Raw genomic sequence first — 17112 nt, forward strand, 5'->3', positions numbered from 1 at the left:
GCAGCTATGACATACAACTATCTACTGGGGCTTTGGGGGGAAAAGGGGAAGTAAAGGAGGAGGATTGGCAATAGATGTTAGCACAGGGCCGGTCTTCCTCAGCAAAAAGAGGAGGATTGGCATGGATGTTAGCTCAGGGCTGATCTTCCTCACCAAACAAAAAAAAAGAAAAAAAAAGCATATTATAAATAGGTTGTCATTATTCTATAAATACTTATTATAATACTGTCATAAGGACTCTGAGAAATAGGGAGCTATAAAAGACTGCTTCTGGCCGCAGCGAATTCACAGAATAGATGGACAGACAAGAAATCTCTGTGATACAGTTAAAGTAAAATTTAAGAGTGCAATAAGATCATAATCGAAGGGCTTTTCCAGGATACGTGTGATTAATTTCTGTATAACGAGGAGCTCTGACCTTTTATGAACTCAGAGCAAAGAAACCTAACTGGGTTGGGATGTTCTGAAGGATATAGTCCCTAACCCTCAAAGGATTGGTAGGATTTTGATAAGTGGAGATGGTCCGACGGTCATTTATATGTGGATATAAACTTTTTGTGTGGACGCAGTATTAAGAATATTCTAGAGAAAAAGGTGCATACCGCTTTCACCTGAACAGAGTATTGGAGAGAACTAGGGGGTCAGGCTGGAAAAATAGATTAGTGATAGGTTATGGAGGACGTTGAGTTCCAGGTGAAGCAATTTGGATTTGTTCTGTAGGCAGCGCAACGCTATTAGAGGTTTTTTAGTAAGAGGAGGTTAATGACATTTCAGAGGGTCATGTAAATGGAATCATAGCACATAGCTATTGTGTCTGGCTTCTTTCACTTAGCAGAATGTGTTTGAGATTCCATCCATGTTGTTGCATCTATCAGTTTGTTTATTTTTATTGCCGAGTAGTATTCCATTGTATGCCTGTACCACAGTTTATCTGTTTACCAAATGATGACATTTGGGTTATTAACAGTTTTTTTCTATTATGAATAAAGCTGCTGTTAACATTTGCATATGGGTTTTGTGTGGGCATGGGTTTTCATTTCTCTTGGGTAAATACTTAGGAGTAGGATTGCTGGATTATATCTTAAGTGCATGGTTAACTTTATAAAAAACTGCCAAACGGTTTTTCAAATGGCTGTGCCATTTTACACTCCTACTTGGAATGTGTGAATGAGGTTACCCTACATTATCACTGCACTTGGCATAGTCATTTTCTTACAGCCATTCTATTATGTAGTGATATCTCCTTGTGATTTGAATTATGTTTCTCTGGTGATTAATGATGCTGAGCATCTTTTCATGTGCCTATTTGCCATCCATATATCTTCTATGATGATGTATCTGTTTAAATCTTCTGGCCATTTGTTTAAAGAATCCGTTTATTGATGTGTAAAAAAGATACTTGTTCATTATAAATTCCAAGAATGCAGAAAAGTACAAATAGAAAAATAAATTACCTTACCCAGCACCCAGAAATAACTTTTAATATTAAATTAACATTCCAGAAATTTCTACCTTTTTCTGTATATACAGATAGAAGGTCAGATGGATGGATGGATGATGAATGGATGGATGAGTGGATGGACAGATAGAAAATATATATATGAGATTGTATTACATGGGCTAATTTTTTTAATTGTGATATAGTCCATATATCATGAAATTCACCCTTTTAAAGTGTACAACTCAGTGGTTTTTAATATATTCACCATGTTGTGCAACCAGCCATACTCTTAATTTTAGAACATGTTATCACCCCAAAAGAAGCCCAATACCCATTAGCAGTCAGTTCACATTGCCTTCTACTCCAATCCTAGGCAACAACTAATCTACTTTCTTTCTATGGATTTACCTCTTTTGAATATTTTATATAAATGGAATCAACATGTGGCCTTTTGTGTCTGGCTTCTTTCACTTGGCGTAATATTTTCAAGGTTCCTCCATGTTGTAGCATGTATCAGTACTTCATTCCTTTTTAGGGTCGAATAATATTTCATGTATGGGTATACTACATTTTGTTTATCAATTCTTCTCTCAACTGATGGACATTTGGGTTGATTCTACTATTTGATTATTATAAATAATGATGCTATAAACATCTGTGTACAAGGTTTTGTGTGGACATATATTTTCAGTTCTTTTGGGTTTAAATACTTAGAAATGAAAATTTTAGTACCCATTTTTAAAATTAAATTGTTTTCTTATTATGGATGTTGAGGTTTTATAGTTTTAAAGTTTTAAAGGTTGAATTTACAAGTGTATATCTCTTAAATCATGCAACTCCAGGATAGTTCTGCGATTTAATTTTGATGTAGATTAATGGAGAGTTTATAAAAGCTTGATTTTCCAATGTCTTCCAAATAAAATATTAAATCAGCTTAAAGAACGAACTTGTATTGATCTGAATTGTTTAAAACTATATAAAGTAAGCCATTTAAATTATTTTTATTTTATCTTAAATATTTCTTTATATTTGACTTCTTCCTAGAATTCATTTAGTCACTCGTATGAATATTTATTGATATTGCTGTTTGAGTGTCAGGCATTAGACTAAAGTATTGAAATAAAATGTGTGGGGAGGGGCCGATCTGGTAGTGTACTGGGTAAGTTCACGCGCTTTGCTTTGGTGGGTTCACAGGTTTGGATCCTGGGCGCGGACCTATGCACCGCTTATCAAGCCATGCTGTGGCAGCCTCCCATATAAAGTGGAGGCAGATGGGCACAGATGTTAGCCCAGGGCTAATCTTCCTTAGCAAAAAGAGGAGGATTGACAACAGATGTTAGCTCAAGGCTAGTCTTCCTCACACACACACACACACAAACGTATGGGGAATAACAATATATAATTATGAGTTGTAAAATGTAGTCATAATTATTTTATGATATGGATGGCATTTTGTTAATATTTATGTCTCTCTCCCTGTCTTCTCACAATTCACATTCGTCCTCCCATGGAGGATTATTCAAGACACACATACAGATAAATCTCCCAGTTAAGTTAGGTACTTAAATAAATAACGGTTCCTTTGAGGCTGTGTGTTCGTTTCTTCTGTAGGGTGGGCATGACGTGCACTGTCACAATCTAAGTAATGGGGATATCCCTGTCCTATTGTCACTCGCAGCATTACTGACAGACAGAGTGCCTTGGAGGCTGAGCTGAGGACAGTGCAGGCCTCTCGCCGGGATCTGGAGAACTTCCTCAAGTGGATACAAGAAGCAGAAACCACAGTCAACGTGCTGGCGGACGCCTCGCAGCGGGAGGATGCTCTTCAGGACACCGTCTTGGCCAGGGAACTCACACAGCAGATGCAGGCAAGTGCACGGGAAACTGCAACCAGTGTTTTATTTTGGCTTTAGATCCATCTGCATGTAAATTTATTACCGTTACACAGGGAGATTGTCACCTTATTGTGTTATGAAGTCCTTGCACCCCTGTGAATAAGTGGTTTCTGCAAATAAGATCTGTAAAATACTTTTACTTAATAGAGGAAACACACCTTGTTTTATGGAAGTAATAATTGTTTACTTAGACTTATAGGCTCATAGCTCTTCTGTTTTCTGTCATTTTAAGCCCTATTACAGTTAGCCTTATTGAATCCTAAATTATAAGAACATTTCCTCTTAATATGAAGTTATTTCTTCCTCTATTTATTATAAATATTTAATATAAAAGCTGCAAAGCTCTGTGGCTTAGTTTACAACTAGGAACATTAGGCTTGAAGGTATACTTTTATGTCTTTATCTTGATAGCTATGATTGCTCATAAAGTCTGAGACTCAAGTTTTTCTTCTACACAAAATGCGAGAATACAGCATCTTTCCTTTAAAAAAGTTAGTGAAGGATCTTATGAAGCATGTCTGAGTCCTTTTTCTGCCCCTAAGTTTCTGCCTCAATGTCTTTGGATTTCCCATCTTCTTTGTGTAGAATGGCCTTCTCTGGCCAATCACAGGCCTCCTCACTTAGATCTTGGTCTAAAACTTATTTCAGTGGAGAAGTCTCCTAGTCTACTACGGTTTTACATCTGCTCACTTCTTTATACCATGTCACTCTCGCATGATTTGACAGTTCTTATTTCTGATGTGCTTGTGAACTCATGATCCAGTGACACCTGATGGGTGTCTCCTCCTCTCCCAGTTAATCACATGGTCCTTCAAAGGCAGAGATTACATTCTTCCGTATTGTTGTCTACGCAATGCTCTGTGTGCTGATTCTAAGTAAATACCAACCTCGGGACCCTTGGAGTCTAACTTCGCCATTGTGAAATTCAGTATGATGACCTTTTTTGAATCCTTTCTTAGGAATGCTTTTTCCCTTGAAACTTCAAAATGTTAACAAATATCCGATATTTACGCAAATATTTACGCAAATATCTGGATCTGGATAAAGGGTACAGAAGCTTTTTTGGAACTATTCTTATTCCTACAAATTTTCTTTGTTTGAAATGGTTTTCGTTAAAAAGTTATAAATTTTTTTTTAAAAGGACCTTTTTGGAAAAGATGTATTTATAACTTGTTCCCTTGCATAAAAACTAGTAGGATGTGTTACGGTTGAATTCTCAAGATTAATTTAACAAAAATCTGTGTTTACTTATATTACCTCTTATTTCTTATTCATTGCATAATACACTTGTGATTTGGTAATGAGAGTGACCAGGCAAGTATTGAAGTTAAATATGTTTTTTGATCTCACCCTCTAGAATCCCATCAGGTCATCATAAATGCTAACTGATAAAATATTTATCTATCATCTCATTTTTAGGGAGTTATAGAGGGCTCTAAATGTGGATGGATGCTAGAATATATTATTTTTTGTGACCTAAACAACTATAAGCCTGACCTATAAATGCTCACAGATACTTAATTTATATGATGTTGTTAAACTCAAAAGATACATAGGCTATGCTGTTGAGTAGGTAACGGCTTATAGACAATGAGCAGAGGAGGCTTGAAATGAACCTTGATGATGAGCGCCAGGAAAACACAGACCTTTTTTAGAGTTTAGTAATGTCTTCTGATGCATTTCATCTCGGGATGTATTCTTACCATAGCCAAACTCATCTCAATATTTAATGAATATTCAGACTGTGGAAATAAATGTAAATAGAGATGTTTAAAATCTTTCTAAATAAAAATAGCTGAGCACAAGATTACTTGTCTTATGGCAACCAGCATTAAGAAAGAAAGGTGGCTGACTAAAAATACTAAAATGCATTATAACATGTATAGCAAATGCTTCTCAAAAATAATTTAGTAATACTAAAATAGTCTGTTTTGGCTTATAGAAAGTATTAAAGAGGGCATTTATTAAGAACTTATTAAAATCTCTGTGTTTATTTGCTTATGTTTAGGATGTTTCACATTGTGGTAATTTGCATCATTTTTCATTCCTTTTCTCCTTTATTAAATGTTGTTAATTTTAAAACATTCTCTCCATTTTATTAAAAAACAATTCCATGGCTTTATTTTTGGTACCTTATAGATTGATGATTGTAAGAGACCTAGTGCGTTTTGCTGAGTTATTTCTGAGGCAAGAGAATTTTAATTTTCCTATGGGCTTTTGTATTAATGACTCTCCTTTTGTGTGAGTGAACAGATAGTTAAAATGAAAACTTGTTTGGAAATGGAAAGATGTTGAGGAAAATGAATATACAAAAGCAACTGAAATCATAAAATAGATTTTCTGGGGGCCTGTTTGGAGACGGTGGTGGGCAGTTTATGAGTGCACCATGAAAGATGGAATAAAGACCTTGGCATATGTGTGCTCTGTGCACATGGGGTGTATGTAGAATTGCTTGCACAACATACTCACTGGTTGTACTTTATGTGTTATGACAATTGGATGCAGAGTTATGGTTTATGAAGAAGAAGAATTTTATTTCATATTCAGTTTAAGGTGAATTTTGGGTAAATTTTGATAAAGGGTAGTTTGGAAGCACAATGGAAGATGAAGATTAATTTCTGAGAGTCTGCTATGATATATGCCATTTCTGTTAAGGATGGATGATCACTTGGATATATGTATTTATGTTGCATTGCCCTGCTGCAAGGTAGTGAAGTTTTACTCCTCAGCAGAGGACTATTAGCAAGAGAAAACCCAATCCTTAGAAGACTTACAGGAGGGAGAAGCTTCTGGATTGCTGAGTGCTCCAGATCGTGGAGGGTCTTGTATGACTCGCTAAGTATTTTATGTTTTAACCTGGTGGCAATGGGAAGTCAGTAAAGGATATTAAGCAAGAGAGTGATGCAGTGGGATTTGTATTTTTTAAGAATCTAGCTGTTGGAATTATGAAGAATGGATTTGAACTGGACAAGACTGACAGCAGAGCAGTCTGTTAGGTAACTCTTGTAGCCATCTGGTTGGAGGTGATAACGACCAGAAATGAGGCCACGGCAGGGGGAGTAGACTTGATAGTATGGGTGGACTAAGGAAGGGGGAAGGAGTAGAGACAAAGAAGCTTGCAAGGTGGTATTAGAGCCTGAGATTGGGAATATAGGAAAAGAAGATGTCAGGGCAGCAGTGCAAGTGAGTGGGGAGTGTGATGAGATGGTAAATCCATTTGACTGTTGGAAAGAGGCATTTGAGTAACATCCAGAAGAAGTTGCCTGGTATGCAGTTGGTCACTATGAATTTGTATTCAGTTGAGAAAATTTAGCCAAAGATGCAGGAACTTTGTTTTTTTTTATTTTGAATGAAAATCTATTATTGACTTTCCAATCAGTTTCTCTCTTAATTCAAATGCATTTATTCTGAATTTTCATGCCCACATTCTGGGATATTACTATCATTTTAATTATATTTTAAGATATAAGCTTTACATTTTAGCAGTATCAGTTAATTGAGATGCTCTGATTCTTTCTTGCATAAAATCCTGCTGCCTTTCTGAGGTGGTATTATGATAGGTGGCTGTTTTTGCTAACAGTATGTGTTTGGGGATTATTATGTTTTCATCTCCTGTGATTTCTTTCAGCCTAATTTTCATCCTCTTGTCCCTCAGGTGCAGACTTTGATAGTTTAGATTCTTTCAGATCATCCCCGGTACCCAGCTCCATGCCCAGCAAGGTTGTTTGGGGGTAAATACCTACATTGTGGAAACTTCACCTACTGGTTCAGGGACAGGAATTAAAACTTCATTTTTTTTTTTTTTTTGGCGACAGGTTTATTGATATATAATTCACATACCATACAATTCATCCATTTAAAGTGTACAATTCCATTGTTTGTAGTATATTCACAGAGTTGTGCGTCCATTACCATACTCCAATTAGGACATTTTCATCACCTCAGAAAGAAACCTGTACCCCTTAGCTGTCAATCCCCCATTGCTGACTCCTCAGCCTGCCACCCCTAAACTATCACTAATTTATTTTCTGTTTCTATATATTTGCCTAATAACTTAATATTTTTAAATTACATCACTAATTAACTACCTCTTCTGATTTTGGCTTTATATAGATATTTTGACATTGTTAGCCTGTCCAGAAGGAGGCAGTATAGGTTCTCAGAACAGACCCAAAGGGAAAAAATAGACAAGCAGAAGCCCACAAAAACACTGCTTGATAAACATAACCCTCTAAGACCCAATGTAGGACTTTAAATCCTGCTAAACTGAAGGACTGAGAAGGCAGAGGAAGTAAAAAAAGAGAAACAGATACTTTAAAAGACTGCCTTTCTTTTAAAGAATCATGACAATAGGAGAGAAAGGTGAAAGTGCAGCATTATCCAGATTATTAGTTTGAGCAGGACACTGATAATGAGAAATGTCTGGTTTCTATTTCTGGCTGTGCTCTTTGACCCTGTCATTTAATCATTCTGGGTTGTTCTGTTTATTTCCTAGTAATTCTTTACCCACATTGATCTTTATCATGGTATTCAGGCTGCACTAGACAATGCATCTCAAACATGTACACGTACATCTAAAAGCCAAAAATTCTGTACTGAGTTTTTATTTCATATAGTCATGTCATTTATTTCTGACTCATAAGATTAAAACAGCTTTACGGCAAATAAAATGAGACCACGAAGATACTGTCTAAGGGAAAATGTGGTCATTTGGAATGTTGGTAGTCAATTGCAGACTTTTTTTTGGTTTGTTTTTTATTCACTTTGCTGTTTAATTAGAGGAGTCCTAACCTAACATTAGAAATTCGATTTCTAATGGCTTTCATCCTAGGCAGGCATCTGTGAGCCCACGGACGGCTCTGCTTTTAGGGTATCTTAGGTAACAAATATCCCCTGCAGATATTTTTTGTTTTGTTTTGTTTTAGATGATCTTGTTCTGAGTCCTGTCTGGAGGTGATTTATTAATACTTAATGTATGGGCTGATATCAGTAGAGGCAAGTACCCTTCTGCTCTTCTCAAGATTTATAACAGGGTCTATTCACTCATCCCACAGAGCCCAGTCAGAGCTGCATTTAGCCGGGTAGTGAAAGCATCCTTCTTTAGAGTGAGGCAGTGAATGCCTCTCGATCTCTTCATATAAACTGGCTACAAGGCATGCACCGTGGTGCTGTGTAGAATCTCTGATCCCAGGGGATGCCTGCTTTGTATCTGCAGCTTTAATGTTTCACTTAATATCCTTTTTGGCTACTGAGCGCGCTCCTCTCCGGCAGCAGGCAGCGTTCGGCTGCTCAAGTTGCTTTATTTTCTGTCCATGCCGGGCTGAGCAAGTACTGTCTGTGAGCATCTGCTGGGGGCTTTCTGTGTGGCATCTGTATGTTTTTTAAATTGAGAAGAAGTTGAAAGAATCTCAGCCTCTTTTTGCCTAGAACGTCAGCCCCCGTCTCTTTCAAATGCATTCCTGGAAACGAGCATGCTCAGAGAACTGGCAAATCATTGTCCAGTGACCGGGAGGAAATGATCATTGCTCTTAATTTATAATGCAAATTCTGAGGTGTCTCCAGAAGTGTGGTAAACTTAAAATGATGGCTGTGGTGAGAACATCTCTGCAGAAAGTTGTGGTTTTGTTGCATCGTTTGCAAAGGATGGCTGTTTCTTCTCCTCGGTATCAGAAGCTCTGTAAGGTAACTGAGTGATTGAAAATGAGGATCTTGGGTGTCTGACAATGCTGTTTCTCAGGTTTTAAAAACTAATCCATGCCAGGGTTCTTATCGAGGAAAGATTCCTTTCCTTAGTGACTGACTGTAAAAACTGCTCAAGTGTTTTGCTTAATTAAATTTTTGTTTAAATTTTGCATATTTCATTTTGCAGTTGACAAAATCTTGCCTTCTGAGAAGGGCTGGGGAACTGTTTGGAGAAAATATGGCAAAACTACCTTCATTAAGACCTGTTAACTCTGTGATACTTAGTGGTGTCTTAATATTGAATGGCACATTAATCTTATGTAAATTTCAGTAAATTGAAAAGAGTTAAAATAATCTTTCAGTAGATTGCTCAAAAATAGTCCATCTCTTTCTAGCTAATTTATTTTCAATTAAAAGAATAAAGCATATTTTGGAAACTACTAGACTTAACCTCATCATAAAATATCCCTTATATTCTTGAATCTTCATATTTTATGGTTAAACTCGAAGAGCTTAATTTTATTTGGACAGGTGGATTAAGTACACTTTCAGGAGGCAACTTGTTTGACAGTTGCAAATTTCAAATACTACGTCATCCTACACATAAACCATTGAATGAGCTCCTGTATTTTTTTTTAAAGTTAGCTATTATATTTTTGATCATAGTTTTGTTTTATTTATACTATCTTCATGCTATCTCATTACTTTTGTGAAAAATTGGAGCGATTTAATGAAAAAGGAAGGAAGGAATTGTATCAGGAATGTTAAAGCAATTTATACAGCTCTGCAGTACCACATTCTTACTTTATATCATATTCTTAGTACCATTCCCAAGACTGTATCTTGTTGTACTGTTAGCTGCCCAAACTCATTTGTAACCAAAACAACTGTCTCTAGAACAGTATTATTTTTCTGATGACATATAATATGACATGGCCAAGCGTGTAAACTGTGCATATTATATGGCAGTGGATTAGGGTGAAAAAGCAGTATTCTGTTAACTTTATCATCTTTTTATTTATTACAGTTTGGTCAATTAAATGTATTTCTGTTTGGAAACTTTCTTGTCTTGGAAAGTTCTAGGAGACAGGTTATGGTAGTGGGCGTTCTTTGCAGAAATACTTAGAGGTGTTTCATTTGCGTAAGAAGTTAATTAAAACTTAATGCAACTTAATAGTTAATTCATTCATAAAAATTTGTAAATTAATTATTTCAATGTGTTGTGTTTTGGTCCACTCAAACAATAAATTTATTCTGGTAAAATATTTATGTACTTCATGAATGAACAATTTTGATAATAGAGAAGAAAAGCTCATTCACTAATGCAGATTATTTTATATTTTTAACTACGAGTATGAATATATAAAGCATCCTTTTTTTATTAGCTGCGTCCTTTTTCTGATCCATTGGTATGCAGACTTTCACAAAATCAGGTATTTTTCTCAAGTCATGTGACCAAGGTATTAAGTTAGTCTGAGTTATGAAGCAGTAGAAGTTCAAATTCTGGAAAAAGTTGCTTAATTAGTTTCATAATTATACCCCAAATAAGCACAGATTAAGTTACTGAAGTCTTTGGGTAAGTTAATTCCCATCAGAAGTATTCTTTGGGCAAACTTCTTGAGATTTATAATTTCCTAAAGAAACCAATAAATTTAAATGTTTAGAATACATGTTACTTTTTTCTTTTAGGAAATTAAAATTTGTATCATTTGCAGTTCAAATGTTATCTTCCACATTTCTTTTCTCAGATGCAAAATTGACTGCCCAGATAATGAAATGAGAAAAGTACAATTCCGGTACTTTCCAGCAGGTGTCAATGTAAGGCAGTGATATATGAGATTTTGGCAAAAGAACTGGAAATCCAGAATAGGGATTGGCAAAATTACTATGAAATAAATCACCTAGTAACAGATATATTTTATTTGCTTGGTTATAGTTTGAAAACTGATCCTAATTATTGAACTAGATTACTTCATATGATATAAATAAAAGTTTTAGTTGCAGAATTAAATATTAATTAACAGGTGCCATCTCAAATACTGACATAGGTACCTACACCAACTGAAAATAGTTAATTGTATTTAATTGTCAATAGTCTGTGTCTAGTACTTAAAAGTTTAAATATGTTTGGTGTTTATTTGCTTTGAGACGCTATGAATTCTGTTCCCCTTAAATTTTAAACGCTAGCACGACTTTCTCTCTCCCTTTACCTCCTACCTTCTCTAAATTTAGTTTCTTAGAAAGGAAACGCTGTAAGTTTCAGCGTCTCTTCATAAAAATATAGAGGCAGTCTATTGTAAATACATTTACAGACTGTAATGAGTGAGAAAAAATGTTGCATCAACTAAGGAAGATGTGACTATTTTAAATTCTTATTGGCATTTTGAAATCCATTGTCTGTTAATATTTTATCTCCCTTTTTCATTCCTCTTTAGGATGTCTATTTTTACATATTATATGGAAATTCAGTCTTTCATCAGACTTTTTTCTCTGTGGTCCCTCGTCTTTCTTTGCTTCTGTTCATACTTTTCTTGTCTGTCAGAAAATAGCTTATGTGTCACACAATTGGAAATTTGTGCTGAATATTCTCATTTTGTGATTTTTCCTGTGTGTTTGAAGAAGGGGGAGGAATGAAAAGAAGCACTTGGAATTCATAGTTCCCAGAGTTAAAATATGCTCCCCCCCTCAACCTATTTACACATTCACTCATATATTTTTGTCTTTAAAAATATTTCTTGCTGGTTATACATTCCGTAAAATTTGGGCAGGAAACTGAAACAGAGGTGCTGCTTACTTAGAGGTATAATTATCAGCGTTGAAATGGCCCTGATGACCTAAAATCACCTCATGCTGGATGCTAATTTTTCCAGATCTGGTTTTGATTGCTTAGTTCCTTTAAACTATTAATGACTATAAAAAATAATTTTTCTTCTAATAGAGCATGGTAAAAGCAAAGCTGAATGTAAATGATTAAAAAAATAAAATTGACTTTCATTTGTCTTCACTGTTATCTGATTATTTGGGGATATTTTATCATTACATCTTTGCATTAAAAGCCGATCGAGTTTATGTTGAGTCAGAAAGGAATTTAATGAGTCCTATTTTCTTTCTTAATAAAATATTTATTAATTGAGGACATGGTCAAAGCAGCTTTTTGTAAAGTAGATGGAGATACGAAGCATTATAGAAAAATGATAAAAATATAAAATTAGTGTTATAAATTGAATTCCTCATGATTTAAGCATTAAAAAAATTTTAATTTAAGTAATATAACTTCTATTTGCCTGCATATATATATATGTAAATCACTTTAGCTTACATGGTTTTAATCATTTCCAAACTTTTTTGATCATGTAGTTCTATCAGTAAAAATATTTTAAACGTATATATATGTGTGTGTGTGTGTGTGTGTGTACACACATGTGCACACACATATTTACTTAAAAATTATACACATATACTATGGTGAAATCACTTATTAAATATTTATAGAGCATAATTTTGTTCTTACTTTCTACTGTTTTCTTCTTGCACCCCAATTGCTTGTCTTTTTCTCTCTGTCTGGTATACACACACTGTTTTGGTGACCACTGAGGCACATATACAGTGAAACTGGCTATTCCTAGCCTAGCCTCCTGGAGCACTCGGGCTTTTAGAATGGTACTGATCTTAAAGTCATCCCTGAAAAACCATGTCTTCTGTGGTATCGGAGCAGCTGCCTCTGAGTACTCTGTGAAAAATGGAAAGAGACCAGAATACTCCAGCCAGCAAGTCTGGATTGACCAGTGATGTCTACAAAAGGCTTGCTCTGTGTGTGTGTGTGTGTGTGTGTGTGTGTGTGTGTGTGTGTTCCCATGTAAACAATAGAGAGCTATGTGGAGGCTTAATAGTGCCAAGGGGTAAGGGTGTATGACCACAAGGCACATAGTCTCTGAACAGATTCGCTGATGAAGTAAGTTCACACACCATTTTTCACCCTCTATTTAGAGGTAGTTTAGGTTCAGTGTGTGTTTTTCAAGAAGACACGTAATGGAATGGTGTATTTTCAAATGATTTACACCCCATATAAATTTTATATTTTTTATTCTCCAAAATTCCTCCACCTTTTTCTCAGATGGAAAACTCTGCTATCCTTGAATAATTAAATCCTCAAGTGTTCTAAGGCAATGGGGCTTTACTTTGTCATGATCTGAGTGTTGAGGTGTATATATTTTAAGGCCAACCGTCAGATTCCCTCGGTTTCTCTCCACAATCAAATCACACACATATTGTTTGAACCACAGGAAAGGTCAGAATCACGGTCTCTAGGCTGGAGGTAGAACTCCAGTTGATCATATGAGTGAGGATTGCCTCTTCTTGGATTTATGAGAAACTCTTGGTTTGGTTACTTCAGAAAATTTCTGAAGGCTGAGGTATTTAATGGAGAAAAATGCCAAACGTGCCAAATTTGCCTACACCTAACCCATCTCCATTGATGCCTTAGACATGTTGTGTCTGAGCTGTGTGACACCTGGGAAGACTATTTCCCTTACTCTCCCTCTATTGCCTCACGCCCTCAGCGGGTTGAGGTTACAGATAAAAGTGAGATGGGTCATTAGAGACAAAACCTGCATCCCTACTTGTCATCAGATACTTTCTTGTGGCTTCCAAAAGCAGGAGCACCATTTTAGATGACTCCCTGGTCTCTGTCTTGCCACACCTCTCCAAGTCGATGTGTATATCAAAATTATTTTTAAAAACAGTTATCTAATTAACACTTTGTTAATCAGAAAACTTGTGCTATCAATAACTTTTAGCTAAAAGCAGTATAATGAGATATGATGTAATCCTTTGTCAATGAATCAAAAAATAATTAAAACCATTCTATTCGATTGCATTTTAAATAATTCTTTAACAGCCACGATACCATCATTTGCGTTAAGTCTAGATCAGTGATCTACGAATCAGAGACAAACGGAGAGTTGGAATAGCATTATGGAGACGGATAAAAGGTTTCCTTTATTTTTAGAGTATCATTTGATAATTGTGACTAAAATGTTGATGATTTGGTTTACCTAGAGGTAAAGTTTATTAAATTTCAAAGGGAAATTTCTAAGCTGAATGTGGCGCTGGATTTTAAATGTACAGACGTTACGCATTCCCTCTTGCTAGTGACTGTGAGCACTGCCAGCTTCTCTTCGTAGACTTGGTACTTTATTTTTAGCTCTCTAAAATAAGCAATTAGTAGATCTCCTACCATAGAGATAGAAGAATATAGAAAATTTCATGCTGTGGTAGCTTTCTTAGTTTACAAAGTTTACTCATTTCTGGGCAAGGTAAACAAGTCCAAATATTTGAAATTGGAAAGGATATGAAGTGCATCAGAGGGTTTCTTTTCATTTTTCTTCTTCTAGTTTATTCAGTTCTGTGGAATTCTGGAAGATTAATTTATAACAAAGCTCACTTATAAAAGCAGACAGAGCCTTTTAATGCTTAATAAATAATAGGCTGATATGAAAGTGTAGCTTGATAAAGCTTAAGAAGAATTTTGGAAAAACATCAAATGGAAGAAGGAGTTGCCCTGTTTTCACAATAGACTGTTTTGCTCTAAGAAAATTGAAAGAAAAATTGTCAAATACAGAAATAAAATAACAGGAAGCTTTCATGACTGAAAAAAATCTCGTTGCCGCTGATACAATTTCCCTTCATTTTTAGAGTGTTTTAGAGTTTGCAGTGTGTTTTCTCATATATTTCATGATTAAGACATATACTGTTAACTAATATAATTATATTGTTATTGATCCTTAAGAGATGGGTAGGAGAGAAAGTCATTCTTCCTGTTTAACAAATGGATAAACAGGTTTTGTAAATTTGCAGGTTAAGGAACATAATATTTGCTCATAGTAGTGCTCAATAATTGCTCAGCTAGGATGTGGCACAGCTTGAACTAAACATAGATTTTCTGATTCTGGATCCAGTGTCTCTCAACACTTAATTTCAGATGTTTTAAGAATTATACTGGGCTAAAATGAGCCATGCGTGTAGAAAGTATAGAAAGAGACATCACATTAACTAAGTAGTAGATACTATTTCATTCTAAATTATCTCCATGTGCCTTTCATTTTCTAAAGAAATTTACCCTATTCTCTCCATTAAGACCTGAGCTTTAGAATCCTGGCACATGAGGAGATGTTGGAAATCATCTGATTCAAACATTTCATTTTACAGATGAGGAAACAGATCATCTATGATGGATATTTTATTGCTGCTAGTTCTGTGGGCTTGGGATCTACTTGTTTTCTCCAAGAAGTTTACACATAATGAAATATGTTCTTTTCAAAACTACTTTGATATTTGAGTTCGGGCTATATAATTTTAAGAGAACAAAGATTTTGTTCTAGTTTAAACTGGTATATTGGATGCTTTTTTAATGGGCTCATTTTGCAGTTTTATAAAAAAGATGGATTGGTTCATTTTAATGCAAATTAATATAGTTGGTTCTGATTTTTGATTCATAATTTAGTTTGGTTTGAGTCTCAATACCACAAGTATTGAGTTATGTATTCACTGAACCTAATTCTCTATACTCAAATGTAGTTTTTTATCATTAAAAGCCATAATAGCTCCTTAAAAACATAAATGGAAAAGAGTCAACTGATTTTCTAGACTGAGTCTTTTCTAATAAGAGATTTGTCTTTTCTTTCTTTTAACCATTCAACTCAAAGAACACGTATTGAATGGCTGTCATGTGCCAGAGATATGTGTTAAGCAGCGTAAACGTAAAATGCAATGTTGCATTTTCCATGTAAAACAAGGAAGTTCAAATAACTTGTGCTGAAGAATTTTTTTTTTTTTGGTGAGGAGGACCAGCCCTGAGCTAACATCCAATGCCAATCCTCCTCTTTTTTGCTGAGGAAGACTGGCCCTGGGCTAACATCCGTGCCCATCTTCCTCTACTTTATATGGGATGCCGCCACAGCATAGCTTAAAAGGCAGTGTGTTGGTGCGCGCGCACCTGGGATCCCAACCGGCGAACCCTGGGCCGGCGCAGTGGAGCACGCGCCCCCAACCGCTTGCGCCACTGGGCCGGCCCCTGTGCTGAAGAATTTTAATGGTTAAGAGAGTTCACACTAGTCTAGAGTTAGACTGTGTGAATTCCAATAATCCTAGCTTTGCCACTGATCAGGGACGTGACATTGGCAAGTCATTTAACGTCTCTTGTCTCAGTTTCCTTTCCAGAATATGGAGTTGGAATTAGTCTCTCTCTCTCTCTCTCTCTCTCTCTCGAAGGGTTGCTGTGAGAATTTAAAAAGTGAATATTTATAAAATGATAAAACAGAGCCCAACACATAGGAAATGCCGTGTGTATTGGTTACTCTTGTTCAGAGTTGGTTATTATCACAATTATCATGATTATTCTCACACATGGGTGTGTGTGGATCAAACAGGATGATCCCTGTTGATGTGCCCAGCACAGTGCCGTGAACATTGAGACTCCCTAATGTCTCTTGGGTGTTGGGGTGTCATCATCATCCTCATTACCTTTATCCCTGAAGTAACTCTTAGATCTTAAGGCTTCATATCGCAGTCGCCAGGGGACTTTTCTGAAAGATTCATGACCCCAGAAATTGACTCTCTGGGTCTGAGAGGCAACTTGGGCCATCTCTGCTTTTAACAATGAAGTGAAAAAAAAAATCTTTGCAGCTTTTTCCCATGTTGTCATTTCTCTGTTGGAGACTCAGCTTGAAGAAGTGCAAGAAAATACTTCCCTTGACCATTGAGCTTGTGACAGAAACCCTTGTAGGATGAGTATTCCCCAGTTTCTGAGGGCTCTTCCATTGATTAGGCTTCTAGATAGCATCTAAAAATCTAGTTTACCCACAGTGAAACAGATATAATCATGATTTACATAAAACATCCTATTAAGAAGAAGTCCTGTTCCATTACCAGAAACTGAACAAAGCAAAGGATAGAAGTTATCGTTCTCGTGGCCGCCACGGGAGGAAAACCAAACATGTTTGCTTAAAAGAGAACAGAATGAAATACAGACTCTTAAATATATTTCTCAACACTTTTAAGAATTATGTTTTTTGATGCCATCAGTTTTGAGTCCAA

The 17112-nt window shown here is 35.8% G+C and overlaps 1 protein-coding gene across 5 annotated transcripts in view; it reads left to right on the forward strand.

The window, feature by feature from the left end:
- Positions 1-17112, forward strand: part of UTRN (utrophin) — a 509169-nt gene that overhangs the window by 258185 nt on the left and 233872 nt on the right. For all 5 annotated transcript variants that reach the window (XM_058534226.1, XM_058534222.1, XM_058534221.1 and 2 more), the window contains one exon: positions 3120-3309. In XM_058534226.1, coding sequence (XP_058390209.1) covers positions 3120-3309 — 190 coding nt within the window. The remainder of the gene's footprint in view (positions 1-3119; positions 3310-17112) is intronic.

The sequence above is a fragment of the Diceros bicornis genome, chromosome 39 (assembly GCF_020826845.1).
Source record: "Diceros bicornis minor isolate mBicDic1 chromosome 39, mDicBic1.mat.cur, whole genome shotgun sequence".
Classification (NCBI taxonomy): domain Eukaryota; kingdom Metazoa; phylum Chordata; class Mammalia; order Perissodactyla; family Rhinocerotidae; genus Diceros; species Diceros bicornis.